The following is an 18,117-nucleotide window of genomic DNA, read 5'->3' as shown; positions in this document are numbered from 1 at the left end:
TGCGGCTTTCTTCACATGCGAGGGAGTAAAGGTCGCGAGCTGCTTTAGTCAAGCCGCCGCTGAGACGAACGACAAAAACACGCAACAAACAAGCAGCCGCCACTCGGCCTCCCTTCCCAGCCCGCATCCGACGCGAACACCGGCAGAGCAAAAAAGACGGAGGAAAGTGGTAACAGCCGGATAGTGACTCACCCGAGAGTGGGCGGAGCACAAGCTCAGCTTCAGCTCACACGCTACTTCCGCCCCCCAGCCTTTTGCTGGCGTCATCGGTCATGATCACGCCCCTCCCTTCTGCGAGCGCGCCCCTGTAGCGGCGGGAAGAGCCCAGGCGCGTTTGGTGCGCGCTCGCGAACGCGCGTCGAGAGCGCGTACGGCGACGGCTCGGGCGCCATGTTGGAAGGTTGCTGAGCCCGGCCGCCGGGGATTCTGTTCCTCTCGTTCCTTTTCTGTGTTTGAGGCTGAGCCGCCGTCGCTGCCGCGGCTGCCTGTTTCCTGTGAGGGCCCGGGCGGCAGGAGGAGGGGGGAAGCGGCGGCGGCGGACCATGGATGTCGAGAGGCTGCAAGAGGCGCTAAAAGGTGGAGACGGTGGTGGGGCTCTTTTGCGGGGAGGGGTTATTCTGAGGTCAGAGAGGGGGAGGCAGGTAAGAGGGGCCTGGTTCCTTCAGTCTTTGGAAGCTTCCTAAGAGGCTCCAGGAATCCCCTCTGTGAGGGAGAGAGGTCTCTGTGGGGTGTGTGTGGGGGGGATGCTCTGTACAGTGTGGGGAAGAGGATTGATGGAGACCTTTTCTCCCTCTTCCCCTTCCTGAGTCCTGATCAGGCCTGAGAGTTTGAGGCCCTGTCCTACGTGCCTCAGAGTGCCTGTAGTGGTTGGAGGCAGAGGCATCCTAGTTTGTCCCACCCCCTGGGGTTTCACCAGCCTTCTATTTCCCACCCTTCTCATTCTCCAGCGTCGTATTTCCCCCTCTGTTCCCTTTTCATTTTCATTCTCTTTTCTTTTTTATTTCCTACCACTCTTTCCACATAACGCCCCCTTCCTAGCTGGAGTCATTGGCTTCAAGTTTACCTATCTGTCCAATCTGAGGCCGGTGATGTGATTTTAGAAACTACGTTGGAAAAATAAGTTGTAAATAAACTTTCTATTGATTCAGTTTTGTTTGTCTGTAAAGGCCTTGTCTGGGCATGTGTGCATGTGTGATTGTTAATAGGGAGGTGTTGTGAAAGGACAGGGTTTTAATGTAGAAAAAGTGATTTTAATATTTTTATTCTTTTTTGTCTGCAGATTTTGAAAAGAGGGGGAAGAAGGAAGTGTGTCCAATACTAGATCAATTCCTTTGCCATGTTGCCAAGACTGGAGAGACAATGTGAGTGGTTCTTACAGTGATAGGTTAACTCTTTTTGCGAGTGTTTCTCAAGCATTTCTGTTTCAATAATTTCATTTAGAATTTAAAACTGTTGCACTTGCACTGGTTGAAAACGGTCTCCCCCCCCCCATGTGATTACAGTGCTTTCTAGGGCTGCTGATTGGCTCTTACTAAAGTCAGAAAGCTATTTTTCTTTTGGGGGTTCTGTGCTGTTGTTCCCCCATTGCATAAGCTGAACCTGAAAAGGCATTGTTTAAATTGCAAATATTTATCAAAGCTGTGGCTTTGTAATGGATACTATACTTTTTATACTGCTATACACAGGCTTGCTTTCTGCTGTTCATGGATTCTTGATTCACAGCCTAGCACAGAACACTCCCCAACTAAATTTTTTCAGGAAGCTATATCATTAATTCATTAAATGGGGGCCAGCCTTTTATACAAAAAATAAATCTGTGGTGAAATATAAATAATAGCAATAAAATTAACGAATTACACACACAGTGCCTTTTTGCCTGAGATTCCCACTACAGAATCACACTTAGAAGTTGTCTTGTGTACAGGCAACGTTAGCTCTTGCTGGTCACCTTTCTACCCACCTTACATATGGGGAACTAATGCTGAGAGTAACTTACCTTTGGTTAAGGTTTATTTATATTTCTCAGTCTTCCATACCATGTTACCTCAGCACAACAAAATCAGAGCATCCCTTTCCGGCTCTGAAATAAAAACAAAGGAAGGAACTTCTAAATTATGTGGCAGATTATTATTATTATCGAGTGCTCTTTATTTGCATCAACTCTGGGGTTTCAAGAGAATATTCCTTCAGTGCTCATCCAGCCAATCATTTTGTAGGTAATTACTTTTTACCATCATAGCTAACTATGTGTCTGAAGAGGGATTTTGCTGCCTGGTGCTTATTCTTTTGACATTTCATTAGGTCTCATTCTTTTCATACTCATCTTTCATTCTCCCACACTACTAGAGAGTTCTGGTGTTCTATTCTGGTGACAGCAAGACTTCTCCCCATCTTCCAGCCTTGTTTGTCACATCAGTATAAAGAAATGGTGGGCATTACTTTGGTGTGCTTCTTCTTGAGTAGTAGACAGTGGTGGAGCACTGCAGATCACAATACACTTTGTAATAAATCAAAGCAAACTAGAGGAGAGGTAAACAGGAGCCCAGCCAAAGTCACAGGGCTTCCTCCTCCTGTTGTACATTCCTACCACTTCTTTAGCATCTATCTGAGAATGAGAAAACATGGTTAGCTGTGTTTATTTATAAAGGTGTTGTGCTGGTCTTTATTTCTCTGTTATAATTTCCAGTTCTTCTCTCTTTACTGACTCACTGTTTATTGGGGATGGTTTCTAGCACACACACTGATAAACAGGTAATTATTTTCTGACTTCCATTATAATGGAGTGGTGGATATTGTCTTTGAATAGGAGAGGAACATCGATGTGTTTGTTCATTCAGGGTTTACAGTTAACTTCCTTTCAGTGTGTGATATTTCTTTTTTTATGAAAAACTGAAATTTGCCTGTTGAATCAAACATTCAAGCTAAGCAAGAACAAAACACTGCATTTTCCTAGTGAATTATAAAGCTAAATAACAAAGAGTTACCCTTTTCATCTTACAATGCCTTACATTAAATGGCGTACAATAAATACTGTATTAACTTGAATGTTTCTGTTCTGCAACTTAACTCTTTCCTGTATTTGATTCTAGTTTTCACTAACAGAACATTCAATTGCTTTACTATCAAAATAGATCTTCTTGATTTGTTTTGACTTCTACATTTTATAAACATTTTATAAATGGACTAAGATCCTATTCTTGCACTTGCCCAGTTCTTTGTCCATTTTGGAGGCTGTTCTCCAATACATAGCACAGGCCTCTGACACTACATGCTTTCTGCTCTACTGGTCTTGCATGAGCAGAAAATGCCTAGTGCTGGTGAATGCATTCCACAATGGAGGACAGCACTGTAGATGTAAGGTATAGGATATATACCTGTTAGGTGTTGCAGAGATATTTTCAAGGGTATTATAAATATTTTCATAAATGTTAGCATGCAAATTTAAAGTTTTATCATAGATGAAACACTTGTTAAAATTATTACGGGTTTTTATTGAGTTGGGTGTCTGCTAATGAGATTTCAATGCTTTATTTAAAAGGAAAAACCTAAGAATTTCCTGATAGGGAATAAGAGCTGCCAGTTCTAAGAATGTCTGATACTTAGCTTACATTTTACTATAAAAAACAAAATAAAACTGTAATGTACAGATGTTTGGAATACAAAGGTCAGCAATTGATCATAAGCTTTCTGAACTGTACTCAAGTGAACTGTTAATGGCCAGATGTGTACTCTATATTTCGTTTTAATTAACATTTTCTCAGAAAGTTAAGCTGTTAAATTCAGTGTACGTAGATTTTTTAGTCTTTTTCACATATTAATCTAGAAACAGTGTGAATTCTCTTTGTGAGTAATTCTGTTAGCTATATTAGTTAAATAGAATAATACAAGTGGGAATCCATAAGGATTTGTGGGGGCAACTCATTTTCTCCAGTATTTCCTCTATCTCTTCTGCGAAAGCCCCCGTAGCTGCACCCATTTTCCTGCTTCCTTCTCTCTTTCCCACCGATCAGCCAATCTACCATTATCTGCCCCCCAGTTTCAACTTTCCCTCCTTCTCTCCCCTGGCAGCCTTTACTTAAGAAAACTGTGACCCAGGTGCACAATTGGAAACCCACAAGGATTGCAGGGTAGGGCACATTTCCCCCTGTAAACCTTTCCCCGCACTGTTTCTTCTTTCCCTCCTTCTGGTTACCTCCATATCCTGACTTTCCCCTGCTTCTTTTTCTCTTTTCCACCAACTGGCCTACCTTTTATTTGCCGCTCATCTTCAGCTTTATTCATTTACTTCATTTATAACCTTCCTTTCTCCTCAATGGGGACCCAGAGAAGCTTACATAATTCTCATCTCCATTTTATCCTCACAACAGCAAGTAAGTTAGGCTGAGAGTTTGTGACTGGCCCACGGTCACCTAGTGAGCTTACATGGCAGAGTGAGAGCTCGACGCTGGGTCTCCCATATCCTAATTCAAAACTCTAACCACTATAGTACACTAGCTTTTGTGAAATGGCTGCTGCTGAACCATAGCAAGCAGCCAGCCCTAAGTAAGTCATACAAGTTGTGTGGTAGCAAGTTGCTCGGTGGTTGTGACTTGGTCATGTGTCCTCCTCAATGGCCAAAACAGCCCTGGAAAGGGCCCAGTGTTTTGTTGACAGAAACCAAGGCTTGAATACCCTTGTGGTTGCCTAGCAATGACCAGTACACTTAAAGCTACAGGTGCTCCTTTTACATTTTGGCTTACCCTCCTCTTTAAAAAACAAAAAAGATTTCAGGTTTTTCTTCAAACCTGGAGTTTTTGTCCAGTTTGCAGAAAGATGTGTCTTGTCTGTCCATGCCCCCAGTTTCTGGATTTAAGTATCCACAGATGGGGCTATGCTGAAAATTAGATATATTGTTAGATATATAATTTATTTACCCTTCAGCCCTAAACATGTTTAACTGCTCATTTGTCAGAAATACAATTGGAGTGTGCATAGGAATGTTTGATTTGTATGGTCTATGAATCCTTTGGCTTAAAGCATAATATATCAAATTTGTTTTTTAAAAAAAATGTAAAATGTGCTTGTGCTGGACTGCAGTATTCTGTAAACATGCTTTAGCTGTAGTAGCATAAATAGTGTTGCATTTGTTTTCATGGCAAGCAATGCTGAATCATCCAGTCCTGATTCATACAAAAATAAACCTTATGCTGGGTCTCTTATTTTTAGAAAGAAGGATATGCATATAGGATTAAGTGTGTTTTGTGGTTCCCATTGGCTGATACGTGTTCATATAATGTGGCTGTCTGTGGCTCTGCAAGTAATCTGATATGGTGTACCTATTCTTTGGAAAGGTCCTGGGAATTGATAGTATTGTACTTGTGCTACAGTTGGGAATCTTATTACTGATCCTGTGATGTTTTATGGCCTAATTCTTGTAGATGCAATGTTCTTGTGTCTGGTCATTTTGGACTGAAGGTTGAGGGTTAGAAGATTGAATGGTCTTCCACACGATTCAGATATAGAATTGGGCATCAAGGAAAAGCCTAGGTTACAGCCCTCCACCCTGACATTTCATTTTCTATATGTGGTGAACTTTTCCTATCAAGGAGCATATAGGAATTCTTGCCTGCAGTATTATTTACTTAAGCTTATTTAAAATCCTTATAATCTGCCTTTGTATTAATAATGCACAGAACTAAATCAAACCATAAATACAATTTATCAGCAAAATGTTATAACAGCAAAGCCATCCTAAAAACCAAGAACAATTTCTGGGGTGGTGGTAGTATTCTAAAGACAAGATTTACTATAGTACAGCCTGTATGTCCATTTGCTGTTGGTGTAACCACAGAAGGTGTGGATACTCGGAGCAGAGTATACCACTTGACTGAGAACTGTGATTTGAGCTTCAGTAAAGATATTTAGGATTAGGGTGTACAGTTGCCTGATCTTAATGTTGACCTACACATGCTGTATATTGCAAATTATTAGGATCTGGGCCTGTAAAACTCAATATTTCTCCCCTTCTGTGCCTCCCAAACAACAAATAATCCATTATTTCTTGGGCTGCGTGCGTTACAGACTAGGAAACATAATTGATGAACCTTGTTAGAGATATAACAATGCTTGGGGCTAGGCTTGTTCATAAATCAGTTATTGTTTCAGACAAAGATTTTGCATATTTAATGCTTTAGTGATTACTAGTGTTGAGTTAAAACACTGCAGTCTGTTGTGAGAGAGTTCTAATGGAAGTCCTATTAAGGAAACAAATTAAGTAAACCATCTCTGTAATAAGTCTGGTAGAACACACAAAATAATTTCCCTATATAGGTAGCTGTCAAATATTAAAGTTTTAATCTTTTACTGAAACATTTAAACACATTTAATCAGTTATGGAAGTAATCCTAGAAAGTACTAGCCCTCCGTCATCCTGAGCTAGAGAACATTTGTTCTTTTTAGAAATTTTCAGTCATCATAGGTGACCAGGATATTGACTATTTATAAGCCTGTATTTTTCTTGACTCTGAGAATAACCTATGTTCCAAGAGCTTGTTGGTTCAGATCTCATTGCAGCCACAAACTACACAACCTTAGGCTAACTGCTCTTTCACTGCAGTCCCCCAACTGCAATAAGGGCACAAAATATAGCCTGTCATATAGAGTTATTACAAGAAATTACTTCGGGTGCTTGTGAAACATTTTGAACACTGAAGATGCTATATAAATAAAAGTTAAGTATTTTGACAAGTATCTTACAGAGTATTTTCACAAGCTAAAGACTGTATGGAAAAGTTAGTATTTATTTATTCATGTTATTTGTAGTCCGTTTTTCTCACTCCAAGGCAGATTACACAGTGTAAGTCAATATGATCAACAGCTGGGATAAACAATACAATAGGGCATGCAAATGCAGATTTGCAGAAATCCAAATACAGAGGTGAAACAATACTGAGACAAAGCATAATCAATTAAACCTGACATATTAAACAATGCAGAAACTGCCCAGTAGGAACATACAGCAACAATACATTGTATTGTAGTCCAGAGTTCCTATCCCTTTACTGTTACATCTCTTGAACCATTTCCTTATGGTACAGCCCTTCTGGTGGTGGAAAGTGTCCCAAGTCATAGTTGACTTATGGTGGCTGCTACTAGGGTTTTCAAGGCAAGAGGCTAACAGAGGTGGTTTGCCACAGGCAGCCAACTGTGCATAGCAGCTCTGGTCATTGTTGGAGGTCTCCCATCCAATTACTAACCAAGGTCAACTCTGCTTAGTTTCCAAGATCTGATGAGATTGGGCTTGCCTGGGTTATCTGCCACCTATCTGTATAAAAAACTGGACTTCAGTTATCAAGTGTTGCAAATGTATCTTATCTGATTGCTTTTAACTTACTATCATCTTATATTTACTTGTAATTTCATAAGAATGCTCTGTTTACTCATGGTGCTGCATTATGAATGTTTTGGGGTTCTGGCTTGTTTGACAAGTAGAAAATAATTATCTACCATGGATTCCTGATTCTGCCATTGTAACCACTTTATGAAGCTCTGATTGATGTCAGCTATCATTCTGCTTTGTAGGCTTCCTTTCATTTTGTCCAATAAAAGCTCTATGATAAAATAATCTTGAGCAGTATATGGTTATTCTTAATTATTTGTTACCCAGTAGACAAAAGGAGCAAAAAAAATTGCAAAGGATCTTTATTGGATCCTTATCAGCTAGTAGAGATGTAACTGTCTTGTAGGGATACGAACTGGCAAACATGGTGAAATATAACATCTCCTGATATTAACATACAGAGGGCACTCCAAAGGAGTGTGTGCATAATACCAGTCTTACCTAAGGAACAAATGCAAATTCATTCTGAATAAGGCAAGTGCAAAAAGCTATCCCACATGACTACCGAAGAATGAGCATTGGCCTAGCCAAGGTAAAAGAAAAGACCTGAAGAGGTCAACAAATAGGCTTAAGTAGTGAAAGACGTTGGGGGGAAGGAATGCCAGAAAGCAGAGCTGAACAAACCTGGGAGTGCTCTACAAGCAGGGCTTTGGTGATCAATTAATTTTACATGATTTCTCCCCAAAGCAAATGATGCATAAAAACCTGATTCCTGAATGATACTCAGAGTAATATCAAGAGCCAAACGTTTCTCATGGACAGTCTTAAACCAGATATAACTACAAGAATCATTTCATTAACTGACACAATCCTTATGGTCACTGGGAGTGACTTTTAAGTTGAAAACTTGAACAGCATAGGGAACGTAATTCCCACCTCCATTTTGAAAAAAAATAATAATACACTGCTAACACAAATTTTTGCTTTATTTCTTGTACACAACTGATGTGGTCCCCATTTCAAATTAGATGAAAATAGAATTTCCAAATATGAAAATTCCTTTACTTGTTAAATTCACTCTTGGATTTTAAAAAAACCCAATCAATTCAGATTTCTGATAGTTTATTCTTAGACCTTCCTTGCTATAGTATTCCAAAAAATGTTTTATAGATCTTTAAGACCAACTCTCATCAGGCATAATAAGATGGTTTGATCAGCATAGAGCAAAACTGGAATATTGCAGTTGGCCAAACAAGATGGGCAGCAAGGCTAATTGAAACAGGTCAAAAGATCATTCATATATAAATTAAATAAAAACGGGGCCAGAAGGCATCCCTGCCTAACCCTATTATCAAGGTTATGATTAAGTCAATTCACTTCCATGACCACAGCGAACCTTTGCTTTAAGATCTGCATGGATTTGCAACTTAAGCCATGGCAGCCTTTTATCAATTGAAATATGCTGCAGCTTTCCCCGGAGTCTATTCCTAAGAATGGTATCAGAGGGTGCTTTCAAATCAATAAAACCTGCAGACAGGAAACCATTTGAAAGATGAATATATGTTTCTATCAAATGGTATATCACTAAACAGTGTTCCCAAGATGAACTACTTCTCCTGAACCCTAGCTGTTCATAACCCAATATATCACCTTGTTCAAGCCAATCAATTAAAATTTCCAGTACATATTAAGAATATTATTTGCCCAAACATGATAGCAAGCTGATTGGTTGATAGCAGCTTAGGTCCAAGCACTGATCCATCTTAAAAATTGGAACTATTATTGTATGCCTCCTAAGATTTTGGGATGACGCCAGACACATTTATCTGTGAAAACACTGGGGCAAAAGTCTCTGCTCACCAAGATGAATTTAATTGAAATAATTCATTTGGGCTAAGATTTACTCCAGAGGCCTTCCCAAATTGGAGGCAATGGCTCCTACTTGAGAGGGCATCAACTCAGGCTGATCTGGAAGAATACCATCTGGTTTGGCTGATTCATAAATAGCAGATTCACCAGAGATAGCAGACAAGCCCTTCAAGTATGACTCCTAGACTTCTTATTGAATGCAAAAGGGAATACTGTCATGGGCTCTAATATCCCTATTAATATTAGCCCAAAATATTGATTTGTCATTAGAATTTACACCTGGATTAGACAGGTGCAGTCCCTGCATAAGTTCTCTGTGTCCGGGGTCTGGGTCCCAGCCCCCAGACTTGGTAGGAGGGAACAGCAGGTCAGCCGGGCTGACAGGCAAACAGAGGGGGCAGCCAGCAGACAGCAGGTCAACTGGTCAGCCAGCTGACAGCAGGTCAACCGGTCTGACTGGCAGGCAGAGGGGGTAGCTGGGGGACAGCAGGTCAACCCCTCCCACAGGCAAATGGAGCCAGAACCTGCCGGTGCCAGGGGCAAGGGGCAAAAGCCCAGGGCCTCAGGAGGCAGGGGGAGACAGAGAGAGGCCAGCGAGTCCCACTCCCCTAGGGAGGGAAAGGGGGCTAGGCAAGGCGGAAGGGGGCAAGGGCAGAGGGATTGGGAGCCCAGCAGTCACCCACCCAAAGACCTTACCTGAGGAGGAGAAGCAGCAGCAGCCCCAACAACCCAAAGCCATGCCCCAGCTAGAAAATAGTAGCCTGGCCCAGGAGTTGCCAAAAGCCAAGCCACTCCAGGTGGGGCTATTGGAGGCACTCTGCAGGAAGCCCTGGGCAACCAGCCAAGGAGCTGCAGCTGGACCCACCTTCAGCCATCAGCTCTGCCAGGGAGGCTGGGCTGCTAGCCAGGGGACTGCAGCTGGACATGCCTTCAGCAATCAGCCAAGGCAGGGAGGCTGGGCAGCCAGAGAACAAGGCACAGCTGGTGCTGGTCAGTGGGGCCAGATCAGCTACCCCAGCTGCAACTGCTTGGTACAGCCCAAGGCCAGGCTGGAAGAGGGGTGGGGCAGTAGAAGGAAGCCCTATAAAAGCTGGCTGGGAAGAGCCCTGTGGTGGTGGGTGTGAGTGAGGAGTGATGATGTGGAGTGAGCGCAGTAAGATGCAAGGGTGGAGGTTTGGAGGAGAGTTCTGGAAGGAGGAGATGAAGGAGGATGCAGAGGGTAAGCAGGCCAGGTTGAGCAGGCCAGCGAGTGGACTGAGAGGGAGTCTGGGTGAGGTATACCGCCCCTCCTTCCACAGAGCAGGGTCCTGCAGAATCCCTGGCCCCCCTGTGACATCAGGAGCAGACCGCCCAGTGCCACGCCCAGCGGCAGCGGCGGCAAGCCCTGACACTCTTCTTACACATTATTAAATCTCTATAATATCTCTTAAGGACCAAGAATTCCCTCAGAAGAGATATAGTAGTGTTACACTTAAGGCCCTGTGTTTCTGCTGTAGCTCTTTTGATAACTCTGTACTCTTTATCAAACCACAAACCTTGATTCTTAAGGACCAAAGAATGTATGTGAGAAGTGCTATCAGACATAGTCTTAGTATATAGGGACTTAAAAAAGAGATAACAACCTAGACAAAATCGTAAGAGAACTCTTGGTTACATCGGACCCAATTATCTCTTTAGAGATAATGCTTCTGCAGAAATCATCAAATCTTGAACCAAACAAGCAACATTTTTATTCCAGCTAATTCGGCATAGGGAATTTTGGTTTTTGCCTCATAAAAGGAGATCAAACACGTGATATATTCATTCAAAAACTTCCAATTTCAAAAACTTTAGAACTCTAATGACAATATCTATTGCAAGTAATAGTTACTTGGGTCAAAGAATAATAAATGTTAAAACCACCAGAGTGTTAAATGTGTAAATATTTTCATATATTTTTGTGCTGTGTAGCTTGTTCAGTGGAATATCAGCAAGTGTTAAATGAAACTTCTCCTGAACGTGTGTTCCTTGACAAAGAATTTCCACAATCTTTGCATGAAGTTCTAGTTCTTATTGAGCTATAAATATTTGCATGCCTGGACATGAAAGTGAGTGACGTTATTCTGTAGTTGTCTTTTATAAATGTGCATCTTATCTATAGTGTGAATTACTGTGTAGCATGCAATGAGCATTCAGAATAGCTTCAATTCTTTCATGCTGACTTGTATGCCTTTCTGCTTATTGAATCTATGCATAAACTTCTTGGTTTGGATCCTTTCTAAATTCTGTGCATGGAAGCAAGACTCCCCTACCCCCTCCTACTGTAATCTGAAATACCCACTGAAATGCAGCTCCTGAAGAATGGGAAACCCCAAGGAGCATGATGGGGGAATTGGAGGGCTGTCATAGTGAAAGTGGAGAATAGGTAAAAATCATCCCTCCCATTGTGTGCAGGGATCTTTTCCATGGCGTCCAACCCATCCTCATTAATTAGTTTTTCTTTTTCATCTAATCCACTCTTCAATCATTTTTGGTCTTGTCCTTCAGCTTCTTGTGATTGGATCTTAGAACCATTGAACAGAGTTCTCAATATTTGTATGTCTTGAGTCACAATTCGTATAGCAGAGGTAGTTCTAGCTCCTTGAATTACTTATAATGCTCTTGTTGCACTGAGTGAAAGTTAATGAAATGTGAATGTTCAGAAAATGTGTGAGAGCATCTTGAAGTGTTATTTTGCCTTTCTTAAGGCTACCTGGTGAATGTCTTCCTATATCAGTCTCTAGAATGCAATTGGTGATAAATATTGTCCCTTGGTAGGTTAGCCTTTTTTAATACTCAGTATTGCTATAGTATAGGTATGATTGATTCCACCTTGGAAACGGGACCACGTGTAAAAGGATCAGAGAGCTCAATAAAGTTCTTATTTTTCAGTCATTCCCCACTTCCTCAGCACATGCATGAAGCACAGTGTATGGAATGGAATGCCTGTCCATGTCTTCCATATCTCTCTTAGTCATGGGCATGAACCACAAAAAATCCGAACCATGCAGTTCGTGGGTTTCCATGAACCAGGAACCATGAACTCCCATGAACTGGGGCAAGTTCCTGAACCCGTTCATAGTTCATGAGGTTTAAATGCCCCTTTCCGGCTGCTTAGCAGCAGGGAAAGGGGCCTTTAATTATTTAAAGGGCCCTTTCCTGCCGCTTGCAAGGGGCAGGGCCCTTTAAACAGTACAAACCCCAGTCCCAACCCCCCTGGCCCCACCCAGCCCCAGCCCCACACTTACCTTGTCTTCTCCATGACCACCTCCCCCTTCTCCCACGAGGGGCAGGAAGGCCATTTTTGCCCTCCCCCTCTTCACGGGCCCATAAAACGGTGGAGGAGGCCAAAAACAGTCTTCCTGCCCCTCAAATGGCTGCTGCGGCCTGTGGGGTTTGTGGGATTTGGGCGTTTAAAGGGCCCTGCCACTTGCAAGCGGCGGGTCCCTTTAAACTATTAGCTGGCAGGCAGCGAGGGGGGATCCCCCCCTGCCGCCTGCCGGCTGATAGTTTAAAGGGACCTGCTGCTTGCAAGTGGCAGGAAAAGTTTAAATGGCCATTTCCCAAGGGAAATGACCATTTAAACTGCCCTTTAATACGAACCAAACCAGTAGACCAGTTTGTGGAAATGAGGTTCCACGAACCACTGGTTCGTGAACCATGAACTGGGCTGGTTTGTGGGTTTTTTTAGTTCGTATTTAGGTTTGTGCCCATCTCTAATCCCTATCCGTCTCATCTTTTATTCAAAGTTTTTTGAGCTCTGGAGTTTGTGGAAGTATGAGAGGCACGCACAAATCTCCCAATCCTTAGACTGTTCTAGTGTTGGCACTGAGGAATGAAACTGGCCTAGTGGGGATTGTTCCTTGTATGAATACGTATTGGTCATGATACTCATGCTGGTGTTATTTAAGGAGTGAAAGCATTCCCTGTCACTATTTTACACCTTTTAAGATTATTTAGGGTAGGTTTATACATTTTTGTTTAGAGGTAGCTTTAATCAATTGAATGGTTCAGGGTAACTGATTAGAGATAAAGGTATATTCATGAGAAAATGATAATAAAAAATTAATATAATCATAAGGGATAGTATCTACAACTTACTGGTATTACTGTTATTCCTTACCACTTTCTAGTTCATCTTTCTGTCTTTGCAGAGGTTTGTTGGCATTTGTTCCCACACCTCTATATCTGTGTGTACTGACCTGTCTACTTTCACGGTGCCTATCTTCAACATACCTTGAAACAGCTTTTTTAAATACTGAAATTCCTGAAACAACATAGGTTGTGGTCATCTCAGACCCTTGTGGGATTGAAGATACAGATATAGATCCATGCCTATTACTTGCTTACTTAGAACAGCCTGACAAATAACAATTCAGGAGGTGACTACCTCGGCTGATTTTTTTTGCAGATTACTAGGACTTAAATGAAATGTTGTATTGAAATATAATGGCAGTTTCAAAAGCAGTTAATGCAGCCGTTGCTGTGTCCATCAGTTCACATCTTTGTTTTATCTTTTACAGACTTCTCACATACACAAATGTTGCTTTGCAGTTGCATCTCTTACATTGATGTACACAGCACTCTTAACATTGAAATGAGTAAGCATCCCTTCTTGCACATGCACATCATAGCATCACTGGGGAATTTAAATCCAGGCTGGATATTTCTTTAAAAAAAAATAAAGTTGATCTTTATAATAAATAGAAATACAAAGAATTTCTTGATGGCAGACCATTTTGTTGCTTTCTGTCTGGAATGATCTACTTAACACTTACAGTGGCTATCATATATAATAATTATAAATGGGAAACTTGTTAACCTTTTGTTTTTAAAAAAAGATTGGTCCTTACTGAAATGCAAGAAACACTTTTAATTTCACTTTTTAGTGAGTATGTGCATTTGAGCACACACCAGAACTTCTCCATCGGGAATGTAATGCAGTATTATAAAAATATTTTCATTTCTAATGTATCGTTTTATTTTAGCTGTGCATTTTTATTCTTGCTGCCACATTGCCCAAATTTCACAGGTGGTAAAAGGTTGAAAATCAGGAATCCACAAAGTTAGTGAGCAGTAGGAGCCATTTGATTCAGATTTGGTTGCCACCACTACTTGCCTCTCCCTGGACTTGAAGTATGAAGGAAATGATGCCCCCAATATTCCTTGTTATGAAATATTTGTAATACTAGAATAAATTAATGCCGTAAACTAGTAATGCTACTTAGCATTTATTTAATGTTTTCAGTGGTCAAGGTTCCTTACTCAGATTATCTTGTATTTCTTGCAGTACCTTTGCAAGTTAAATTAAGATTTTTATCTACACATTGGGAGTTGGAGAGAGAGAGAGAGAGAGTGTGTGTGAATCAGGGATTGTACCATTTCTTCAGGTCTACTTAGTTTTCCCCAGAACTATAAAGTATTTCACAGTAAGGCTGAAGAGTCCTGCTTGCTTCGGAGTATTACCAGTGACTAGTGCAAAGACATCTGGATGGAGGGGAAAGAACATGGCAAGTATTTTCTTGGTTGTTGGGGGTTTTCTGGGCTGTATTGCCGTGGTCTTGGCATTGTAGTTCCTGACGTTTCGCCAGCAGCTGTGGCTGGCATCTTCAGAGGTGTAGCACCAAAAGACAGAGATCTCTCAGTGTCACAGTGTGGAAAAGATGTAGGTCATTTGTATCTACTCAGGAGGGGTGGGGTTGAGCTGAGTCATTCTGTAAGAGTTTCCCAGGGTGTGGAATGCTAATGGCGGGAGGCTTCACTGAATCCTGAGAAGGTTCTTTTGCATATGGATTGGTGCTTGATGTGCTAATCTTCTCTGCAGGGCTATTGTCGGGTGTGGAGTGTTTTGTTGGCCTGGTGTTTTTCAGAACTGGAGCCCATGCTCTGTTCATTCTTAAGGTTTCTTCTTTCCTGTTGAAGTTTTGCTTATGCTTGTGAATTTCAATGGCTTCCCTGTGCAGTCTGACAAAGTAGTTGGAAGTGTTGTCCAGTATTTTGGTGTCCTGGAATAAGATACTGTGCCCTGTTTGAGTTAGGCTATGTTCAGCCACTGCTGATTTTTCAGGCTGTCCAAGTCTGCAGTGTCTTTCATGTTCTTTTATTCTTGTCTGGATGCTACGCTTTGTGGTCCCGATGTAAACTTGTCCACAGCTGCAGGGTATACGGTATACTCCTGCAGAGGTGAGGGGGTCTCTGCTGTCTTTTGCTGATCGTAGCATCTGTTGTATTTTTCGGGTGGGTCTGAATACTGCTTGAAGGTTATGCTTTTCCATAAGCTTTCCCATCTGATCAGTAATTCCTTTGATATATGGCAAAAACACTTTTCCTGTAGGTGACTGTTTTTCCTTGGTTGTTTGATTCATCCTGGGTTTGATTGCTCTTCAGATTTCATTTCTGAAAAAAACATTTCTACAAAAAACTAAAACGAGATCCCACTTGCAAAATCACCAGGCTAACAAATGCGCTGATCAAGAATTCCTCACTACATCCCGACACGCACAGAAAACTATGCAAGACTGAAGCACAGCCACCTAGACTATATGGACTCCCCAAAATACATAAAGATTCAGTCCCACTCCGACCCATTGTGAGTGCCATTGGTTCACCGACATATGAATTAGCTAGACATCTGGCAGATCTCCTGCAGGACCACATCGGGAAAACCTCGTCTTACATCAAAGATTCAGCAGATTTCATCAACAAAATCAGTTCTCTGAAACTCAATCCACAAGACATACTTGTCAGTTTTGATGTTGTATCCCTGTTTACCAAGGTTCCAGTAAAAGACACTATTGCACTGATTAATCAGATTTTCCCAGAGGATGTAACAGCCTTATTCCATCATTGTCTGACAACCAGTTACTTCCAATGGGACAACGAATTCTATGAACAGATGGATGGGGTGGCCATGGGGAGCCCACTCAGCCCAGTTATAGCAAACTTCTACATGGAACATTTTGAAAAAACAGCTCTAGAATCAGCACCCCACAAACCCAGTGTATGGTTCCGGTTTGTGGATGATACATTCATCATTTGGAGCCATGGGAAGGAAGAATTGAGGGAGTTTTTGAATCATCTCAACAACATCCACCTGAACATACAATTCACAATGGAGAAAGAAAGTGAGGGAAAACTCTCATTCCTGGATACCTTGGTCATCCGCAAAGCAAACTTTCAGTTAGGTCACAAGGTCTACAGGAAACCAACTCACACTGATCATTACTTACACAAAAACTCCAATCACCACCCCCGACAGAAAAGAGGCATAATGAAAACATTAGTGGATCGTGCAAGACGGATATGTGAGCCGCGCTTTCTCAATGAGGAAATTAATCATCTAAACCACGCACTTCAGGCAAATGGCTACTCCAGAAATGAAATCCGAAGAGCAATCAAACCCAGGATGAATCAAACAACCAAGGAAAAACAGTCACCTACAGGAAAAGTGTTTTTGCCATATATCAAAGGAATTACTGATCAGATGGGAAAGCTTATGGAAAAGCATAACCTTCAAGCAGTATTCAGACCCACCCGAAAAATACAACAGATGCTACGATCAGCAAAAGACAGCAGAGACCCCCTCACCTCTGCAGGAGTATACCGTATACCCTGCAGCTGTGGACAAGTTTACATCGGGACCACAAAGCGTAGCATCCAGACAAGAATAAAAGAACATGAAAGACACTGCAGACTTGGACAGCCTGAAAAATCAGCAGTGGCTGAACATAGCCTAACTCAAACAGGGCACAGTATCTTATTCCAGGACACCAAAATACTGGACAACACTTCCAACTACTTTGTCAGACTGCACAGGGAAGCCATTGAAATTCACAAGCATAAGCAAAACTTCAACAGGAAAGAAGAAACCTTAAGAATGAACAGAGCATGGGCTCCAGTTCTGAAAAACACCAGGCCAACAAAACACTCCACACCCGACAATAGCCCTGCAGAGAAGATTAGCACATCAAGCACCAATCCATATGCAAAAGAACCTTCTCAGGATTCAGTGAAGCCTCCCGCCATTAGCATTCCACACCCTGGGAAACTCTTACAGAATGACTCAGCTCAACCCCACCCCTCCTGAGTAGATACAAATGACCTACATCTTTTCCACACTGTGACACTGAGAGATCTCTGTCTTTTGGTGCTACACCTCTGAAGATGCCAGCCACAGCTGCTGGCGAAACGTCAGGAACTACAATGCCAAGACCACGGCAATACAGCCCGGAAAACCCCCAACAACCATCGTTCTCCGGCCGTGAAAGCCTTCGACAATACATCGAAGTATTTTCTTGTTTGTCACTTACAAGGAAAAAGATTCCCCAGTACAAGGAAATGAAAAAGGCATGAATTTCTACTTGTGCAATTAAATTATGAGTTAATAGACCTCTAAACAGCTTGGAATACATAGAGGGTATGCACAGAGCTGCTGTAGTGTAGTGGTTATATGGTTAAGTGCACATCAGCACTCTGCTGTTTTGAATCCCCCTACTGCCATGAAATCAGTAGGTGGCCTTGGATAAACCACTCCTCTCAGCTCTAGCTCCCCAGCTGTATTGTGGGAATAATAATACACTGACTATATTCAATGCTCTGAATGGGTACTAATCTGTCTAGAAGAGCAGTATATAAGCACACTGTTACTATTATTTTTATTATTATTCCTATACTACTGTTATGTCTTGCTTACAACTAACTAAAATAGAGGAGTTGCAAGATGACTTGGTTCATTGTGCGTGCTTTGAAACTTTAGGATTTTATATGACTGCATAGAGAAGGTCCATGCATTATGCATGATCTGGCCAAACTTGGGGATAACTCTGAAAAGCAAATGTTGTACGTAAAGAATTTGTGTTAATTGTTCTTGCATTAAAGTATAACCCTTGGTTGCTGAATAAGCTACTGTACTG

General features: G+C 41.7%; 1 protein-coding gene across 1 annotated transcript in view; it reads left to right on the top strand.

Moving 5' to 3' along the window:
• Positions 1–360: 360 nt before the first annotated feature.
• The window catches only part of PPP4R2 (protein phosphatase 4 regulatory subunit 2), a 57,326-nt gene continuing 39,569 nt past the window's right edge, over positions 361–18,117 (top strand). The window contains exons 1-2 of the mRNA XM_054978661.1: positions 361–576; positions 1,280–1,361. Of these exons, the coding sequence (XP_054834636.1) occupies positions 543–576; positions 1,280–1,361 (116 nt within the window). The 5' untranslated portion in view covers positions 361–542. The remainder of the gene's footprint in view (positions 577–1,279; positions 1,362–18,117) is intronic.

Source organism: Eublepharis macularius, chromosome 4 (assembly GCF_028583425.1).
Source record: "Eublepharis macularius isolate TG4126 chromosome 4, MPM_Emac_v1.0, whole genome shotgun sequence".
In the NCBI taxonomy this organism is placed as follows: Eukaryota; Metazoa; Chordata; class Lepidosauria; order Squamata; family Eublepharidae; genus Eublepharis; species Eublepharis macularius.
The sequence above is the reverse complement of the archived record's forward strand: the minus strand, read 5'-3'. Positions and strand labels throughout refer to the sequence as shown.